This window comes from Pogona vitticeps, chromosome 1 (assembly GCF_051106095.1).
Source record: "Pogona vitticeps strain Pit_001003342236 chromosome 1, PviZW2.1, whole genome shotgun sequence".
Classification (NCBI taxonomy): domain Eukaryota; kingdom Metazoa; phylum Chordata; class Lepidosauria; order Squamata; family Agamidae; genus Pogona; species Pogona vitticeps.
Genome location: NC_135783.1, coordinates 203,008,303 through 203,029,130, shown reverse-complemented (window position 1 = coordinate 203,029,130; position 20,828 = coordinate 203,008,303). Strand labels below are relative to the sequence as shown.

At 45.0% G+C, this 20,828-nt stretch overlaps 1 protein-coding gene across 3 annotated transcripts in view; it reads left to right on the top strand.

The window, feature by feature from the left end:
• DCAF17 (DDB1 and CUL4 associated factor 17) overlaps positions 1-9,290 on the top strand; it is a 29,312-nt gene extending 20,022 nt beyond the window's left edge. For all 3 annotated transcript variants that reach the window (XM_072979907.2, XM_020806697.3, XM_072979910.2), the window contains 6 exons: positions 676-818; positions 1,733-1,842; positions 3,158-3,245; positions 4,569-4,652; positions 7,236-7,391; positions 9,006-9,290. In XM_072979907.2, the coding sequence (XP_072836008.2) occupies positions 676-818; positions 1,733-1,842; positions 3,158-3,245; positions 4,569-4,652; positions 7,236-7,391; positions 9,006-9,194 (770 nt within the window). In that variant the 3' untranslated portion in view covers positions 9,195-9,290. The remainder of the gene's footprint in view (positions 1-675; positions 819-1,732; positions 1,843-3,157; positions 3,246-4,568; positions 4,653-7,235; positions 7,392-9,005) is intronic.
• The last annotated feature ends 11,538 nt before the right edge of the window (positions 9,291-20,828 follow it).

Below are 20,828 nucleotides of genomic sequence, written 5' to 3'. Positions count from 1 at the left end.
TCCCTCAAGATGTCTTGGACTTGTTATATGAAGGGCTGAAAAGAGAACTTCCCTGCTCCTCATGGAACTAAGGTTCCCTGGAAAGAATGAATTATGGTTAAACCAATCCATTTCTGTCTATAGTTCAGAAATGTCCAGATGGTCTCTTAATAATATCAAAGGTCTACTACTGGGTGATTTGCAATATCGTTCTAAAATGCCTAAGGCTAAGAAAAAAAAAGTGTGCCATTAATTAAATCGTCCAGACATCTGTTTTGCATGCTGCTAATTAAATGAAAAGTGGCATGGATTCCCATTATCACCCTTTCAATAATGGCCTAAATCTAATCTCGAGGTAGGAGGAACCCCCTAGTGCAAGAGGGTTGTTGGAGGAGAGAAGAGGAGGTGTGCCTTTAGTGGCCTAAAAGGATGCTTGAGATAGTTCCCTAGCCCTCCACTGGAAATGTTGAAGGTGCACCGGGGGGTAGAACCCAACCCTGCTTCTACTTCAGTTCATGGAAGCAGTTCTGTCATCAGAATGACCCCACTGGATCATGGTCATAGACCGGTGTGTCCTTCTACATTGGCTAGAAACTCACACCCTGTGTGATCTGTTTTCAAAGTTTTACTCGAGAACAATAGAATGATGAAGCTGTTCTTCTTAGGAGGGTTCTTAGCCTCTGATGTTCTCCCTAGATACTCCAGATCTGCTTTTTGAAGTGTCTTCCCTGGAAAGCACATTTCAGATCGGAGGATACCCTTGGCATTACATCTTCACTCCCAACAAGAAGAGTCAAAAGGGGATCTTTCACATTTGCTCTTTGAGAGACCACACTTTGGTAACGTGTTTGGCTGATCTTCTGCTCATCATTCCAGAAAGATAGGAGGGGAACGAGACATACCTGGCTGTTCACCCGAGTTTTCCTTACTGTCGATTTTGCTAGAGAAAAGGAGAAGCAAAAAGCTGCTTTACCCTTATTGTCCCTTCTGTCAGAAAGTTTTGTATAGATTTCCTTGCGTTACTACATTGTGTATTGGGGGGGGGGGTCATTAAAAAAAAGTAGTCAACCACCATCCAGTCTTCATCTTTGTAATTACTGGAGCTGATTACAAAACTGGTAATCTGTGAAAAAGACAAAAATGCATGTGCCACAATCTCATTATGGCTTGTTACATCTTTATGCCAATCTTCAGTATTTAGGAAATAGCAACCAAAATCATGCCTGCGTAAGGACAATAACATTTCTAGCAGGGGGAGAATTCCTGTGATTGAAGAGTTTCTGCTTCTGTTCCACATTTTGTCTAACACTTGTGCAATCGGTGTCTTTGCACACAAACCATACGAGCTGAGAGGCAGAAGCAGGAACTTTTTAATTACTAAAAATCTGCCCTTGCTCCCTACTTCAGGAGCAATTAAAACATAAAACAAGTACAAGGCAAAGATTGAAAACTTAATCAGTAGAAAAAAAAATTGCAGCTTTCATGTGCTTGAAAACTCTTTGTGCAGAAACCAAAGTCAGTTGATGAATGAATAAGAAAAAAGTGTTTGCCTGGCAGTGACAAAACAGTGAAGCACTGCGGACTTGGAAAATCTGTGTTCACATTCTTAAAATGGGAGAACCCCATTTATAGTGCATGTCCAGAACTTCCAGTAGGAAGATCAAGACAGAAAGATGATAGAAATTCTCCACGTAGACATGATGTTTCTGTTTCCTTTGCACTGTTTGACATATTTACTATGCCATCGTTTCAGGCAAAGAACGGCATACAGGATATGCAGTGTTGCTCCTTGGAACCTGACTGGATATCTTTCCACCCAGACAGTTCTGGAAGGATACTACACGTGGGACCAAATCTGGTTAAGTAAGTGCTGGCTGAAAACTAGCCTCTGCCAGTCTGTGATTTAACAGTTCTTCAGTCTTCATTGAGGGTGTAAGCTGAACGGGCTGAAATAGCCAAGATTTCAAGCTTCTTACCAATATATTTTGAAACGGACTCGTTGGCAAATTCACAGGCTAGCCCTTTAGCACCGTAGCTGAATAGAAGCCCTGTTTGCCAAGGTCACATACCAGATGCTGAAAAGAACGATGCCAAAAGATCTGTTGCTTAGTTTTGAACTTGCAAGAGCTTCTTGCTGCTAATTGATGAGTCCTCTCTTGGATTCTTGGGTGCCTGTTGGTCCAGTGGGTTGGCATGAGCCTGAAGATCCAAGTGGCAGCTTTATTAATTGTCAGTGTACATTATGCCATTTTGTGACACACTGGCCAGAACCCTATTGCTGATGTAAAATTGCATAAGGCAAGCCGAGTTGGACGTGGCAGCAAATTGCCACCGATTAACAAAGTGCTGGTTGCGTTTCTGGGTTTGTGTCGATCACGTGATCAGGTATGTGCGTAGGAACACCTCCAGTACCTTGTTAATAAGTGGCAGTTAAAGGCCAAGACTTACACAATGTCTCTTAGTCAAGCATAAAATCAGCAGTAGGATTTTGGCCACTGTTTTATCTTGGCTTAATAGAAATTGCCTAACTGGAGTTTGGAATTCTTCTTCTGGACCAATAGAGCTTTACAAAACTGCCGCGTTTGTAGACATCCAACCCTGTGGCCAAACTACTACATTGTTCAGCCCTCTCCATCCTGGTACCGTCCAAGTCTACTTGTCTATAGCCCTCATCATCTCCTTCCAGCACACTGCTGCGTGGGCTAGCGAGGGATGGTGGAGGTTGAATTTGGTTTTGATTAGCAGCAGGTCTATAAAATATCGGGCAGAGGTAGTTCCCTTTATCTACAACCTGGCTCTTTCCAGCTTGGAAGTGTAGGAATTAAATCTATCCTGTTTGCTTGGCATGGTGGTCCTTCATTGCTTCCTCATCTAGAAAACATACACCCCCATTAAATATATTCACCTTTTCGGGGGGGGGGCTGATGATCACTGCAATCAACCGTTTATGAAATCTAGCTGGAGAAAATGTCCCACACATGATGCCCATGTTGCTGCCATTTTGAAAAGATGCTTGTTTAAAGGAGGTGGCATCTGACCCTTTTCCCGTGATTTTTGGAAAATCCATATCTTCAACCCACATCTCCATCTGTCGCACCACACCGTGGCTGCAGAACGGACTGCAGTTTTCTGCATCATGTTCTCTTAGGAATGTTGGTCTTTTTTTTTCCCTCAACAGAGTTTTGAAGCTGAAGGAAATTGAAAATCATGCAGGACAGCAAGAAGTTACAGAAGACTTTATCATAGAGACCAACCAGGAAAACAGTGTGAGACTATAACAAGGAAAATGGATAAACTGCACCACCACCTTTTTGATTTTCGCATTCTCTTTGGTGTACAGGCACTAACTCAGAGCTGAAATGAAAAACAGTGCAAATCAACCCCTTGCGGTCATAGTAATAAGCAGACTCTGCTGAAGCAGTAGAGCAGCAGGAGATGCTTTGAAATGCATTCAGACCCAACAAAAGGTGCTGTATAAAAAAAAAGGCCAGAAGAACACAGATAGTAGCTTAGATGCAGTTCACAAGCATGTGCATGAGACAGATTTTTTTTAATATGCAGGTTAATTTAAGACAAAAAGTTTGCCATGTTACGTGAGAAATCCCTGCTTGAGGAGAAAAGGTCATACATTTGGCCAAGAATAAGTTACTAATACCAGAAAAGAATGGGATTTGCCTTCAGAAAACACAAAAGACCCATCCCTAATATCAAGCAGAACTAAAACTGGAACTTGGAGGGGGAAATGTATTTTATTTTTATTTGAGAGCATGTCAGGAAAGTGTTTCAATTGGATTTTAAGAACCACTAAACGAGTAAGTGTGGCCAAGAAGATGGCTTTAGATTCTGAAATTTATAACCTTATTTTATTTTTCTCTACTTTTTCCTTTTCTCTGTCTCCTCCTTTCCACTTTTCATCGATTCATTTCTGTCTGGAATGGAATTGGCCTGTGAGGCTCTGGAGAACATATGATTGTTATCTTAGAGATGTTTGTCTGGACCTAATATTGAGCATCTGGGACATAACATTTGACCGCACTGTGACTTCAAATGACCATGTTCTAATGCTGGGACAGGCCACTGTGACACACCACGTGCCCCCCTCCCGCGCCAAAGAAGTTTTTGGCCTATAGCTGCCATAATTCCTCACCATTATCTCTTCTGGCTAGAGGTGCTGAGACTTACAGGCCAGGTAGCCTCTGTTAGGTGTACAGTTGCTCACCACTGTTCTAGAAAATTAGTACATTGTGGTGAGAAAAGGAATAGGGCATCATTCCACCAGTTCAGAAAGACTTCTTGACTGAGTTGGTCTCTTGACTGCTTTGTGATTATGCTTTGCAGCTTCTCAGTAAAGGTGCCTAAAATATAGTATCTGCTATTTTCGAGGCGCAAGGTGCAGCTTTCAGCTTTTTAGGTGCCTCAAAAACCTCAACCAATTTCTTCTATAGCAGTGGTAATTATGTAGTTAGAACCCCATTTGGAATCTGTATTTCAGATAAAAGTAAATTGAAAGTTTCTGCTTAGCACAGGTCCTCAATTCGCTCTTTGTCTTCTCTCCCCCGACCCCCGTGCCCGTATTTTTAATCTCAAAGGTTAACAACGCTGTAACTGTAACCGCTTCTGGCCGAATAGTGAAGAAACGTTATAACATACTGGATGATGATCCTGAACAAGAGGTAACTTTAATTTTGAGGCAGCGGCCTTGAAAATGACAACCGGTGAAATGATCCACGTTGCTTGCATGTGAATACGAAATACTCCTTTCTGATGTGTGCAGCCACGTACATAATAGCCTGTTTATTTAAAATGCCCAAGAAGATATGTCTGGAATTCACTTGGGAAGGAAGAGGTGAGCATTGCAGACACCCCCCTCCCTCTTTTGGGGCAGAGGGTGGAGTAAGTCTCATTGTTTCTTAAAGTTAAAAAGTAGATTGAGACGATTAATCCGAACATATGAGGAAGGGGGGAGAGGGCTAGCCCTTACCCCTCAGTTGCCACTGTCTACAGGTGGAGAGCAGCAGTTTGAAAAGGAGACCCTTTGCCATTACCTGCGGGGGGCCCATCACATGCCATCAAAAAAAGCTGGCTTCCTAGTGATGTGGACAAGCTCCAAGGGGAATCTTACTTCTGAGTGGAAGGAATTAGTATTCTCCCTCTCCCCTTGTTTCAGATATAGATGCCTCTCACTTTTTTTAATCTTGGATTTCTGAATGGGACTCTAGTTGGCTGATGGTCCCTGAGGAATCTCTCCACAAATTCCGAACATAGCATTCTGCCCCAAGGTGCAGATGCGGTACTAACAGGAAACAATGGATATGGAAATGGGAGGAGGGGGTGGATATAAAGGCTGGCTGTAATCTTGGGGGTCCTGAGAGGAGATGGAATCGGATTGGCTGGTGAAAATTTTGACTGTCCAAATTAACTGCAGACTACTTTGCCTGCAATGAATTTTGTGCTGTTTGAGAGCACGCAGTTCACAGAAAGATGGTAAATGACACACAGCAAGAACACTACGGATTTCAGCAGTGTGCTCCCTGCATCATTAAAAAACTATTTTTGGAAACCATTTTTCACCCTCCATCAGGAACTGTAGCTGAGACGACACAGCCACAAGAATTCTAATTCCCCGGCTTCTGGAAACCATTTCCAGTCTTGTTTCCATGGAAATGAATATCATCTGGGTGAAAACATGGCAAGGGTTCCTTCATGGCCTTTAAAGCCTGTCATTCATTTATATTCAACTACCAAATTTAGAGAGTGAGAAAACACACACTTGCAGGCAGAGCGTTATCCATAATATGTTTCCTGTTCAGTGTTACGGCCTAAATGACGTCTCACAGTAGATGACAACTACTTGCTTGTTTAAAATGTGTCCTTTTATTTTATTATTGGGGACGCATGAACTGAAATATTTGTTCCAATATGCAATATTGAAATGAAAGTAAACTTAAAATTTGGAAATTCTCGAAGTATTAACCCCTATTTATAAATACCCTATTTATTAGGGTGTGTGTGTATATATATATTTACCTTTTACCCCCCAAAAAATGTATATATGCTGACATTACCCCCTTGATTTGAAAGGAAGGAAATCATACATTATTTGAATTCAAAATATTATTGAATCTACACAGGCTGTGTACCAAACTAGCAGGATATATCATCAGTATCAATGGCTGCCAAGCTATGTACTGAACTAGCAGGATGCACCAAATTTAATAAAGACGTGCACTATTTTTGCTGAAACACATTGCACTCCAACCATTGGGTGGTATAGGGAGCAGTAAGGTGTCCAACGTGCCTAGCAAGTTGCATTAAATTTTTGCTAGCTCGCAGAGGATTTAATCATCATCAGTGTCTACCAGAGTTGTGCTAACAATGACATGCGTGCTAGAGACAGCCAACACAGAATTGGGAGGGGGCTTTTCCTACCACTTTAATCATTCTGTGAGTGTTGTACAAAAAGGAACAAACCAGGCTAAAGGTCATGTCACCCACCCTGGTGCCACAGCCCAATATCAAAGACCAGTACGCTATTTTTTTTAATCGTCATCAATGGAAAACTCAGCAGTAGCCAGAGGATTCGAAAAGATCAGTCTACATCCCAATCCCAAAGAAGGGCAGTGCCAAAGAATGCTCCAACTACCATACAATTGCACTCATTTCACATGCTAGCAAGGTTATGGTCAAAATCCTACAAGGTAGGCTCTGCTCATTACCCCCAGAATTTTCATTTTTACCCAGTTTGTGGTAATTTACCCCTGTTCCCAGACCACTGATTTAGTGTGTATGTGACCAAATCCCCATGGAGCTAATTTTGCCGTTTAATTAGCCCATATGAGTTGGGGAGTCCAAACCTAGACAATTAATTTTAATAAAGCTTATGTGTGCTTGAACCTTGATTTTTCTGATAAACTTAAGTGAAGCCAATGCACATACCCATGATCCTTTGCACATATAGAGCTCTCAGTTGGGGCAGTTATGAAGAGCGGACATTTTGAGCAACCAAAGCAATGCTGTAGACCTCCACACCTGTACATCAGCTGAGGTACTGGAACTATCCCATCCATCTAGGGCCCCAGCTGAACAGTGCTGGGAGGGAGGCTGCAGCAGCAACCATGAATTACATCACCTTTACACAGCCAGTCCTCTTCCTCTTATTTCCCATTTTTCTGCACTTTTGCCAGAAAATTCCTTAAAATAAGTCCAAATATATTTACCACAGATTAACCCAGATTCCTTTTTCCCCTTGAAAAAAGACATTCAAGATTGTAGATTATGAAGACGAACTGGATTTGCTGTCCATTGTGGCTGTGACTCAGGTCGGATCGGACGGAGCAGCTCTTCTTCATTTTCACTGTAATGAGCGCGGCACACGGCTGAAGACCATTCCTTTCACAGAATCCTGGGAGGTGGTGAGTATGGTGTAAAGCAGCATCTTCCCCAGGTTCTTGCTTGTCATTAAAACTGATACAGTTTGCCCTTGAAGCATTACGGAATGCTGCCATTCTCAGGCATCCAAGGACGTTGATGGGGCCACCACTACCCAACCTCTGCTGGTGGTGACCTGAGTGGGGCCAGGTCTTCTCTGCAGTGAGGGCGTGTTTGCCAAGTTGTTGAGACATGTCCCTGTGGCAACCACATTTACGGACTGTTGCGTCTTGCTTGTAGTTAGATGGAATGTCAACCTCTTTGAAGCTCCTCTGCTCCTCTTTATGCCCTGTGATTGTTTGTTGGGTGCTTTTATTTTCACAGAGTGACTGTATGTACTTTTGGATATTGGAAATATTTCTTTGAAACACCTTTATGGAGAATATGTTTGCTGGGACTCAGTGGTGCTAGGGAAACAACTTAATTATTCCACAGTACTACTATAGGAAGCCCATTCAAGGCAGGGCTTCAAAATTACACCGTTGAATTTCAAACAAATTGAAAACATATTACTAAAAACACACACAAGACCCACACATTAAGAGCCTGTTCCTTAGCAAAAGGTCACTTGCCGAAAGGTCTCTCTGCTGGCAGAAAGACAGCAAGGAAAGGCCAGCTTTGGTTCCTTTTGATGGGAGTTCTACCACCTGAGCATCGTTGTTCAGAAAGCCCTGGAGGGCACCAAGTTGGAGAGAGCCCACGTTCTGTAATAATTTTTTTTAGCAAATAGTTATTATTAGGGGGAGGGTTTCTATGACGTCGTGTTTTCTCTGCAACCTCTGTTTGAGATTATGGGTGGTTCTGAACATGTTTATGAGTAACCTGTTAGAGAAAGGCCAGATTACTCATAAACAGGTTTGAAGTTGCTTGTGGGTTCAAACGTAGGTTGCAGAGAAAATATGAAATGTCACAGAAGTCCTCCCCCAGTATTATGATGACCTGTGAGGTGATGTCATGTCTGAAATGTTCAACACTGTGCAAGGATCATGTCATATAACTGTCTACCCCACTCTGTAGTTATGTGCTGCCAAGTTGGAACCAATTTATAGCAACCCTGAGAGGGTAAGTGAGGTATTTAAGGAATGGTTTTATCAGTTCCTCAGTGAGCTTCCATGGCAGAGCCAGCACTCAGACCCAGGTCTCCTGAGTTCCTAGTCCATCACTCTGTCCACTAAATCACTGGTTCTTAACCTTTGTTTCTCAGATGTTTTTGGACTGCAACTCCCAGAAGCCTTCACCATCAGCTCTGCTGGCTGAGGTTTCTGGGAGTTGCAGTTCAAAAACACCTGAGTAACAAAGGTTAAGAACCACTGCACTAAATGACACTGAGTATCCTGTATCTCACCCCATCCATCCATCCATCCATCCATCCATCCATCCATCCATCCATCCATCCATCCATCTTTTCCCTTAGAAGGACACAAGGTGGCTTACAACAATTAAAAGACAATATTTAAAAGCTGAAATATAGTGAGAACACAAATATTAAAAAAGAATTAAACAAGTATATTTAAAATGGTCAATATTAGAAGCACATTTAAAAATAGCAGAGCATCCTTTCTAACAGAAATTTTTTAAAAATCCTGTTTATCTTGCAGACATACAACCATGAAGTTTACTTTGACAGAAACGTTATGCTACACATAGAGCAGAAGCCCAACAGGATCTTCAGCTGTTACGTTTACCAAATGGTCTGTAATGACTCAAGGGAAAATGAAGACATGAAGAACAGAGAAGGAGAAGGAGTGATTTGTAAAAAACTGGGAAGAACTTTTGAGTGTTTTTAGAATCTTCACCCTTTAGAGGCTTTGCTATGGACAGCATTCAAGCCTTTTTTACTGAGTTTCACCTGAGTAAAAGTAAATACTTTTGCAAATTAAGAATGCATTGCAATATTTATTTTTAATCCTCCTTAGTGTACTGTAATGTAGTTGGAATTATATTTAAGAACCTTTGTTTCTAGGAAAATAAGATATGTACTTGGCCCAAGAGAAGGATTTCTTTTCTTAGAACAATTTCTAACATTTGGAAGAATATGCCAACTTTAAATAGTTGAAAACTGTATTTAATCTATCTATATGCTTAAAGGTACATTTGTCTTCCTTAAGCAACTCCTCTAAAAGAATTTCAACCATTATTTAAAAATTGCTAAAATAATACTCTTTATGTACACCAAGGTTATTTTATTGCTTTGTTGATTTTTGGTTTTTAAAGGTAAAGGTAAAGGTTCCCCTTGACAATTTTTGTCCAGTCATGTTCGACTCTAGGGGGCGGTGCTCATCCCCGTTTCCAAGCCATGGAGCCAGCGTTTTGTCCGAAGACAATCTTCCGTGGTCACATGGCCAGTGCGACTTAGACACGGAACACTGTTACCTTCCCACTGAGGTGGTCCCTATTTATCTACTCGCATTTGCATGCTTTCGAACCGCTAGGTTGGCGGGAGCTGGGACAAGTGACGGATGCTCACTCCGTTGCGTGGATTCGATCTTACAACTGCTGGTCTTCTGACCCTGCAGCACAGGCTTCTGCGGTTTAGCCCACAGCGGCACCACGTCCCCTTGGGTTTTTACTGTTCTTAAATTTGTAACATGCCCAGAGTAGACCCCTGGTCTAGATGGGAGGGATAAAAATCTAATAGTTAAGCAGAATCCTTCTTGTTCCTTCTGCTCATGCAAGGATCCTTGGCAGGAGCAGTTGGACAGTCCTTGGATTTGCACCAGGAGGAGCCTCCTGGTGCAAGCTCAGATGCTGACCAACTGCTTGTGCAACATACCATTGCACTAGCATAAAGAATGAGCACAGTTCTGCAGATAATCTAAAAGAAATGAGGGTGCTTTTCATGGGTGTTATATATTGGTTCTGTTGTAAAATTATTGATGCCCTCTTGCATCCACTGTGTGATACCCACCCCAACACTCCCTCATTTTCCTTTTGACCTTTAAGCACTCCCCACACCAGCATCCATGCGGCAATTCTGCCACATTTTGTGTACCCTCCTCCCGTGGACCTCTCTTCCAAAATAAAAGTGATTTGGAGGGCTGTTTGAATTTGAAAAAAAGTTCCCTGGATCTAAAAGGAACTTAGAAACCAGACCAACATTCCTGCGCTCAGGAGAGCTGAATGCCATCTGCCTTCTACAGGTCACTGTGTGAGAGACAGTGGGACTGTGGCTGGGTTGCTGCTGCCTGCCAGATTCCCTGAGGGAACTGGCCGGAGAATAAGCTGAGAAATGGGGGTGGGGGTGGGGGTGTTGGGGCCTCTGGGGCAATCAATAGAGACAATATATGGCAAGGGAGGATATGGCAGTGGAAGTAGAGCATGCCTGTATAGGAGAAAGGGGGTTAGATACTGTGACAAACCCAGACCTACTGGGATATGCCACAGTTTCACTAAGCTGCCACCAACCATTCCCTATAAGAAGTCACACAGACCAGGGATGGATTTTTAACAAATAAAAGAACAAGGTTTATTTAAAACAACACACAGGGAAAATAAAATGATCAAGTGAATAAGATACAGTAACGTGGCTTAGTCTCAATCATACATACACACAGTTTGGTTCACACAGAACACTTAACTTGAAGCACAGACCCTGAACCTATCAGTTCTGGCTAACCATACAGACACCTGAACCTATCAGGTTGGTACTGACTGACACACAGTAGTACCCTGTCTGACACACAGACTCCCACTCAAGCTTCTTCTCTCAGCTCTTTTCCTCCAGCTTCTTCTTCAGCTTCTCCACACAAGCTCCACATATATATACAGTACAGCCCCTCCTCCTGATGTCCCGCCTTCCACTCCCCATAGGATGGAACTTTCCCTCCAAACCCATGACAGACAGGTAACATCAGTGCTGTATGTAACACCTCCCCTCTTTATAAGTTGTTTTGTAGGGGGAAAGCTAAGGTGCTTTTCACCAAAAAACAACCTGGACCCAAAACAAACAAAACAGTCATATAATAACATATAATACCATACTTACTTATACTTACGCTCTATTAGGCATTTAAACATTTACCATTAACAATACATCAAGTTACCTTTATTCATACAAACCAACATGTTTAATAAACAGACACATTTGACTTTTTGTCATCAAAATATATACATAGTCCATGTTTCTTTCGCCGTCTTCATTCTTCAGGTCTTCTTGACAAGGCGTCAGCAACACAGTTCACTGACCCTCTGACCACCTTCACTTCAAAGTCATAGTCTTGCAGGTTTAAAGCCCACCTCATAAGTTTACTATTGTGGGTTTTCATTGTCTTTAACCATTGCAGTGGTGAATGGTCAGTGCACAGAGTAAAATGTCTTCCCCAGATGTAAGGCTTGGCCTTCTGGATCGCGCAGACTATGGCCAGGCACTCCTTTTCCACAGTTGCCAAATGTCTCTCACCTTTCTGGAGTTTCCTACTCAGGTAGGACACTGGATGCTGGTCACCATTTTCATCCTCCTGGCAAAGAACTGCTCCTACCCCGCTGTTAGACGCATCGGTGTAGATGATGAACTCCCGGTCGAAGTCTGGAGCACGCAGCACTGGATAGTTGATGAGCGCCTGCTTCAACCTCTGGAACGCCTCCTCACAGTCGCTGGTCCACGGGATGCGGTCATCAGCCTTCTTCCTCGTCAGATCGGTCAGCGGAGCCGCAATCTCGCTAAACCTCGGGATGAACTTTCTGTAGTAGCCCACCAACCCAAGAAATGATTTGACTTTTTTCTTGGTGTTGGGTCTAGGCCAATCACGAACTGCTTCTATCTTGGCCTCTAGGGGTTTTATCACTCCTCCCCCTACTATGTGACCCAAGTATTTTATCTCTGGGCTACCCAGCTGACACTTGCTCTCTTTGCAGGGCCTAGGCCAAAGCACTCCCTCCCCTGGGTTAAAGTGCCTCTCCCTGGCCTTCTGGTAATCCCAAGTTTTCTTTCTGACCTTTTGAGCTTGCAGGGTCTCTGCTGCTAGCTCTAGGTTTCTCTTTAGGTCATTCCTTAAAGAGTCTATATATGTCACAACGTCTTGTGGGTCATCCTGGGTGATCTGCTCCCAATTTTGTTTGATTAAATCAAGGGGCCCTTTCACCCTTCTCCCAAATAAAAGTTCAAACGGACTGAACCCGGTACTGGCTTGTGGCACTGATCGATAAGCAAACAAAAGGGATTGCAGCTTCTGGTCCCAATTGTTTGGATTCTCTGCCAAGTAAGCCCTAATCATGCGCATTAGAGTCCCATTGAACTTCTCAGTTAACCCATTACTTTCAGGGTGATAGGCAGTGGTTTCCTTGTGCTTAATTCCACAGATTTGCCATAACCGTTTCATGAGCTTCGATGTGAACGATGCGCCCAAATCTGTGATTATTTCTGAGGCAAATCCCATCCTGGACATATACCCCACCAAGGCATCTGCCACTGTGTTAGTTTCAATGTTAGTCAAGGGAATGGCTTCAGGGTACCTTGTGGCATGGTCCACAATGGTGAGAATGAACCTGTTCCCCCTCTTTGTGGCCTTGGGCAAAGGTCCCACAATATCCACCCCTATGCATTTGAACGGAGTGTCAATCACAGGCAAAGGGCACAACTTTGCTTTGGTCCTGTCGCGGCTATTCCCCTGCCTTTGACACCCATCACATTGTTTACAGAACTCCCTGATCTGCTTCCCTATGTCAGGCCAGTAAAAATTCTGTGTGATTCTCTGCTGTGTTTTGTTCACCCCTAAGTGCGCAGCAAACATGTCAGAGTGCCCCCTTTGTAAGATCATGGGGCGATACTTTTCAGGTACCACTAGCTGACTTCGGATCCCATCTCCCCCTTTTGAGATATTCCTCAGGGTCTCTCTATACAAAATCCCCTTTTTCTCTAGAAATCTCACTGGGGTTTCAGGTGTTAGCTGGGCGTCAGTCACCTGTTCAAAACACTTTTGGAGAGTGGCGTCTGCCTTTTGCTCTTGGCCAAATCGGCTGTCTGTGGTTAAGGTTTCCACCACAGCTTCTGAACTCCCCTCTGCTTCCGTCTCTGGCTCATCATTACCCCCCTGAACTGTCCCCGTGGTGGCTTGTGAACGTGTAATCACTAGCACCCGTTTCACATGTTCAGCCAGGTCATTTCCCACGAGCACGGCTGCTGGCAGAGTCGATGAAATCGCTAGCCGCCAAACTCCCCTCCAGCCTTGAAAGTTCACAGGTACCTTAGCTACTGGCAGTGAGATCACCTGCCCCTCAATCCCTGCCACCTTCATGCTCTCATTTGGGATTACATACTCCCTAGGAATAATATCTGGATGGCACAGGGTCACCTGGGAACAAGTGTCCCTCAGCCCCCGATACTGATGGTCAAGTATTCCTACGTCCACCCCTGCGGTTTCAAACACCTGAGAATCTGTTCTCACGAACAAGCAGCGCTTGACCTCCACAAGAGGACCATTTTCCTCAGCCTGATCAGCAGATGTAACTGTTCCAGATTGAGTAGCCATGGCAACAGGCTCCCTCAGTGACAAGGAGCTTTGCTCTTTCTGGACACAGAACACAGCTTTTGGCTTGGTTCCACTCGAATCCTGAGGCACAATTCCTTTTAGCTGCTTTAATTTCTCACACTCTGAGATTAGATGGCCCTTTCCCTGACAGAAATAACATTTTCTGCTATATTTTGAGTCTTTCTCATCTTGTTTTGGTTTTCCCTCCAAAATCTGAGGTCTTGGTTTCATGTCTGAGGGCTTCCCTTCACCATGGGTCCCCCCCCCCTTGCTGGATTCTTCCTGGTCCCTGAGAGTACTTGCTGTAGGTCTCCTTAGGTTTACCTACAGATTTCCCCTCATCACCTAAGGGCTTTCTTATTTGATAAATAAAATCTGCAATCTCTGCTGCTTCTGCCACAATTCTAGGTTTCCTTTCCCTCACCTGGAACTTCAGTTCCCCCTGCAGGACTGAATAAAACTGTTCCAGCGCTATCAAGTCTTTGAGCTGCTGGAAGGTCTCCGTTCCCTCCTGAGATAGCCATTTCTCTAGCAGCCTCACCAATTGGGCCCCCACTTGGGTAAAAGTCTGCTCTGGTTTCTTGGTGATTGACCTGAATCTTTGCCTCAGCTGTTCCGCATTTATCCCATGTCTGGCAAACACCAGTTTTTTAAACTCTGCAAAATCTTTCATCAGTTCCTCTGGCATCTCTGCATAGACTTCTGCAAGGCTGCCACTGATTAAAGATCGCATGATGGTCATCTTCTCAGTTTCCCTTACTGAGAAGTCCACAAACGCTCTTTCCACTAGGGAAAAGAACACCTCAGGACAATCTCCCTTGTGGTACACAGGGAATTTCTTCAGGTCAGCTTTAGACAATTGGCCTCCCTCAGAATCCCTATTGTTATTATTGTTCTGGTTCATCATTTCCAATTTTCTTAACTCAAACGCCATCCTTTCTTTTTCCAGAGCAATTTTCTCTCTCTCCATTCTTTCTTCTCTCTCCATTCTCTCTCTCTCTCTCTCTAATTCAAATTGCCGTTGTTTCTCTCTTTCCCTTTCCTCCATTTCCCTCACCCTCAGTTCATGCTGTTGGGCTATGAGCAATTTCCTGAGTTCTGGGTTCTGTTCTCCCGTGCTGTCACCTTGCACTGAGCCAAATTCATCCTCAGAACCTTGGTCAACCTGGGGGTCTTTCACTTCACCCATTTCTGCCATTTGGCTTCGAGTCAAGGGCATAATCCCCCCCCCAGAACAGGCTGCTTTCAAAAGTCAAGCCTCAAAATAAAGCGACCACTTTTTTTTTTCTTTTGCCTCAGAACCAGCTTTCTATAGATTACTGCTGTTCTTCAGCACTAACTTGCAACAGTTGCGAGCCAGAGTCTACCCCCCTCTGCTAGGCCTCTCAGCAGGCAGGCTAGATCACTGCTACTACACAGTTTTGCCTCAGCTTTTTTCCCGCCAAAACAGGCTGCCTCAGAGCTCCCTAATCTAGTCCCCAATCTGAGGTTACACGTTCTTCTACTAGCGCACCTCCCCGTGAGGTACACCTAGAAGATTACCTACGTGCTCTCAGATTGTCCCTGACTAGACCCCCCTTGCTCTGGGCACACTTGCCAAGGCTTTGCTGGACCACTGGACAACTGGACCAGTCGTATCCCACACGCTGGACACCAATCAACGTGACAAACCCAGACCTACTGGGATATGCCACAGTTTCACTAAGCTGCCACCAACCATTCCCTATAAGAAGTCACACAGACCAGGGATGGATTTTTAACAAATAAAAGAACAAGGTTTATTTAAAACAACACACAGGGAAAATAAAATGATCAAGTGAATAAGATACAGTAACGTGGCTTAGTCTCAATCATACATACACACAGTTTGGTTCACACAGAACACTTAACTTGAAGCACAGACCCTGAACCTATCAGTTCTGGCTAACCATACAGACACCTGAACCTATCAGGTTGGTACTGACTGACACACAGTAGTACCCTGTCTGACACACAGACTCCCACTCAAGCTTCTTCTCTCAGCTCTTTTCCTCCAGCTTCTTCTTCAGCTTCTCCACACAAGCTCCACATATATATACAGTACAGCCCCTCCTCCTGATGTCCCGCCTTCCACTCCCCATAGGATGGAACTTTCCCTCCAAACCCATGACAGACAGGTAACATCAGTGCTGTATGTAACAGATACCTTACACACCTATCCCTCTTTCTAGCTCTACTCCCAGCCAAACAAGACTAGGTGACCCTATCAGCCACCCCCTGGGCCACATGGTACTGTTGGTAAATGCCAGGTTGGCAAAAAAGAAGACCGCCCTTATCCATGATTTAATTTTGGATGAGGGGGCTGACTTGGCATGCATTACTGAGACCTGGGTGGGAAAAGGCGGAGTTCCTGTATCTCTGTTGTGTCCCCCTGGGTACTTGGTCCAGCACCAGGATTGCCCAGAGGGTCAGAAAGGAGGCACAGCGATAGTCTACAAGGATTCCCCCCACTTTTCCAGACTCCCTGTCCCCTTGGGAAATGGTCTAGAGGGCCTGTATTGTGTGTTGGGCTCAAGAGACAGACTGGGGATTCTGTTAGTGTACCGCCCACCCTGCTGCTTGCCAACAGTCTCCCTACGTGAGCTGACGGAGATGATCTCAGACCTGGTGTTGAGGACTCCCAGACTGTTGGTACTGGGGGACCTCAACCTCCATGCCGAGGCCACCTTAACAGGGGCAGCTCAGGACTTCCTGGCCACCATGACAACCATGGGGCTGTCTCAACATGTCATCGGTCCGACTTATGACAAAGGCCATACACTTGACCTAGTATTCTCAACGGGATGGGGGGGGATGATGGTCTGGATGTGGTAGGTTTATCTTTGATCCTGTTGTCATGGTGGGACCATTTCCTGGTAAAGTTTAGACTCTACCACTACTACCTTCTGCAGGGGTGGGGGAATCAATTAAAATGATCCAACCCCAGAGATTTATAGATCCTGAAGGATTCCTGAATGCTCTAGGGGAGTTTGCAGCTGATATAGTCAGTGCTCCTGTCAAAGTTCAGGTCGCTTTGTGGTACAAGGAGATGGCCCGGGTGGTTGACATGATCGCACCTAGGCGCCTCTCCCTGCCCACAGAGCTTACATGGGTCCATGGTACACAGGGGAGCTTCTGGCTATGAAGCAGTTGGGGAGACAGCTTGAGCACAGATGGAGGAAATATCGCTGCGACTATGACCAAGCACAGCTTAGAGCCCACTATCAGGCCTACTCTGTGGCAATATGGCTGGCAAAACACCAGCATTTCTCCAGTCGTATTGTTTCCTCGGTGTGTCGTCCAGCAGAGATTTCGAGTGGCCTAGGACCTTCTTCACCCTAATGGTTTGGTGGAGGTCCCGGACTGCTCAGTGGCTCGCTGTAACAAATTTGTTACACACTTTGAGGGGGAAATTGCTCAGATTCGCAAAGAGTTGGACTCCACTGTAGATGCAGAGCCTATGGTTGTGTCCAGTCCTCCGGACTTATGTCATAATTTATTGGATGAGTTTCAGTTGTTACGACCTGAGGATGTGGACAGGGTGCTTAGATCTGTACATACCACCACTATGCAACTCGACCCTTGCCCATCATGGCTAATAAAGGAATCTGCCAGGAGAGTTCACACCTGGATCCTGAAGGTCATCAACTCCTCGTAAAAAGAGGTAGTGGTCCCCGCCCCATTAAAGGAGACAGTGATTCGCCCACTCTTATAAAAACCTAATTTGGACCCAGGTCTAGTGATCAACTTCCGACCAGTAGAGAACTTCCCTTTGCTGGGCGAGGTGTTGGAACGTGTGGTGGCTGAGCAGCTCCAGGCTGTCCTGGATGAAACGGATTATTTAGATTCATTTCAATCGGGTTTGAGGTCAGGTTATAGGACGGAGACTGCCTTGGTTGCCCTGTTTGATGACCTTTGCCGGGAGAAAGGGGGAATGCATCCCTGTTGATTCTCCTGGACCTCTCAGTGGCTTTTGACACCATCGACCATGGGGTCCTTCTGGACAGATTGGCTGAGATGGGAAGCACCGTTTTATGGTGGTTCCGCTCCTACCTGGCTGATAGCGTCCAGAAGGTGGTGCTGGGGGACAGTAGCTCTGATCCATGGCGGTTGCATCATGGGGTTCCTCAGGGCTCTATACTGTCCCCCATGCTATTCAATGTCTACATGAAACTGCTGGGGGAGGTCGTTAGGAGGTTTGGGCTGAGGAGTCAGCAATATGTTAGCAACACCCAGCTCTACCTCTCATTTTCTACCAATCCAGGTGTGACAGTTGCCATTCAGAACTTGTGCCTGGACTCGATAATGGACTGCATGAGGGTCAATAAACTGAGGCTCAATCCAGACAAGTAGGAAGTAATGCTGGTAGGTGTTCTGCCAGATAGGTTAAAGGGCCATATCCCTGCCCTAGACGGGGTTACACTCCCCCTAAAGGACAGGGTTCACAACTTGGGGGTGCTCCTTGACCTGGGTCTGACCTCAGAAGCCCAGGTGGGCTCGGTGTCCAGGGGTGCCTTCTTACAGCTACGGAGAATATATCAACTTCGCCCTTTCCTGGATGAGCGGAGCCTGGCAACAGTCACATATGCACTGGTAAGAACCAAACTGGACTACTGCAATGCGCTATATGTGGGGCAGCCTTTGAAGACAGTCTGGCAACTGCAACTGGCACAGAAACGGGCTGCACAGCTGGTAAATGGTGCCGCCACACGGACTTATATCACGCCGGTTCTGAAAAATTTACACTGCCTGCCGGTTGCTGCTTGGGCCTAATTCAAAGTGCATACAGTATTTTGACATATAAAGCCCTAAATGGCTTAGGACCTGGTTACCTAAAGGACCACCTTCTTCCATACGAGCCTGCCCGTCCTCTAAGATCAGGCCAGGAGGCCCTTCTGAAGGTGCCATCCCTGAAAGAGGTGAGGGGGATGGCATGTCGAAATAGGGCCTTCTCAGCTGTTGCCCCCCCAACTCTGGAACGCCCTCCCTATAGAGATCCGCCTGGCTCCGACACTTTTGGCTTTTTGGCGCCAGGCAAAGACCTTTCTGTTTAGCCAGCATTTTAATTAAATAGTATCCTTTAGCTAGTCATATGAGCAGCAGGATTTATTAATGTTTTAATGATTGTTTTTAATATAGGCTATTATTATAATATTGCCTATTTTTAATGGTTTTAATATTTTTTTAAGTTTTAATATTGTACGCCGCTCAGAGACCGCTGGTAATGGGAAATAGCCACTTCACAGCAAGAAAAGTAAAGGACCACTCTTGCTGAGAAACTCGGATCTCCTTGCCCCCCCCCTTTCAGGCGTTGTGAAAGACACTCCTATTGCTGCTCTACTCTGGGGGGGGGCCTTGGCTCCCAAACAAGGAGAGGCCCCTCTTAAGGAGCCCAATGAAAAGCAATCTGACCTAGCTCCTCAACAAGGTCCATGAAGCTCCAGCCTTAGCAATTAGCGCTTCTCCAAATTCCTCGCTAATTGCCAGGGCTTCTGTGCTTTGGGTGGAGGATTTATTAAAGAACCCTAACTTTGATGCCAACGTACTTCAAAGGCCCCTAATTAAGTTATACAAGCCCTTTGCCTCCATTGCTGATGCTACTCAGGATTCCCTGACCTTGCGGCCCATTCTGTTGCTGCAACTACGGTGGCTTGCAGATCCCCGGTAGATCAAGCAACGGAATGCAAATGTGCCTTCCAAATCCAGTTTGGCTACAGTCCCCTACAAAGTGAGTCACGTTTTGGCGGACCATGACCTTTAAGGTGTGTAAGTGAAAGCCCCAGATAAAAAGAAGGCAATGCCAAGTTAATTTTAAAAAAAAGAGATGAGAAGAAACAAACCGGAAGGAGTTTTTCCTCCTTTTATTATGCACAAGGATTTTCAGACTGGAACAGGCCACAGTAGTTTCGGAGGCTCCCTTCAGGCCTTGCCATCCCCGGTTTGCTCAGATCCTCCAGCTCTTCACAGAGGAACCATGGTTTCTCCCAGTCTCCCCAATCTGATCAGCCAGGGACCTCTTCTTCACCCAGATGCATACTGGTTCAGACTAGCCATGTGGAGATGGAGAGGACAACGTTTCAGAAACTGGAGTACTCTGATATATTAACATCTCCTCTTTTAGTGTCTTGCAGATCCCCCATGTTGAGGATATATGGAGCTATCTGGAAGGCATTCTCCACTGGCGTTCTAGAAAGCAACGTTCCCACTCTATAGAGCAGGTCTCGCAGGGTTACTGGGGTTCCTCTAGGATGGCTTAAGATTCAATCTCTGTCTTACTACACTCTGCAGACAAGCATCATGTCTCTCTGTTCTTTGACAAGAGAAAGTAGGAAACCACTGATTGCTCACCCACATCTGAAAAGGTTTCTCTACAATGGTGTAGACAACCATTTGTACACCGACCATTTCAACAACAATACAAACCTTACAAGCCCCAGATACCAGACCGAACATTCTCCGGTCCGTCTACTTCAACTGCCGCTGCTTTTCGGTCTCAGCCACAACCTCAACACTGACAACCCTTTCGTCGCCCACAGAAAAAGGGTAAGCAATGCCCCTAACCCTTTGCAACATCAAACTATCACCCCTCCTTCATTTCAAACATGCCTCCACCCTTTCATCAACTCATGGTCCCACATCACTAATGACCATTGGGTACCTTCCATAATCAATAACGGTCACCTTATATAATTCAAACATCTTCCACCCCTTGGCCAAATCAAATACACATTCATCAGCCCTCCAAGAAGAAGTCCTCCTTCTCCTTCAAAAACAAGCTATAATTGCAGTTCTCCCTTCTGATCTCCAAGACGGTTTTTACTCACGCTACTTCATGGTACCGAAGAAAGACGGAGGACTCTGTCCCATCTTCGACCTCAGACACCTCAGCAAATACATTCAACGTTTCAGAATGGTCACACTCGACCCTGTTATTCC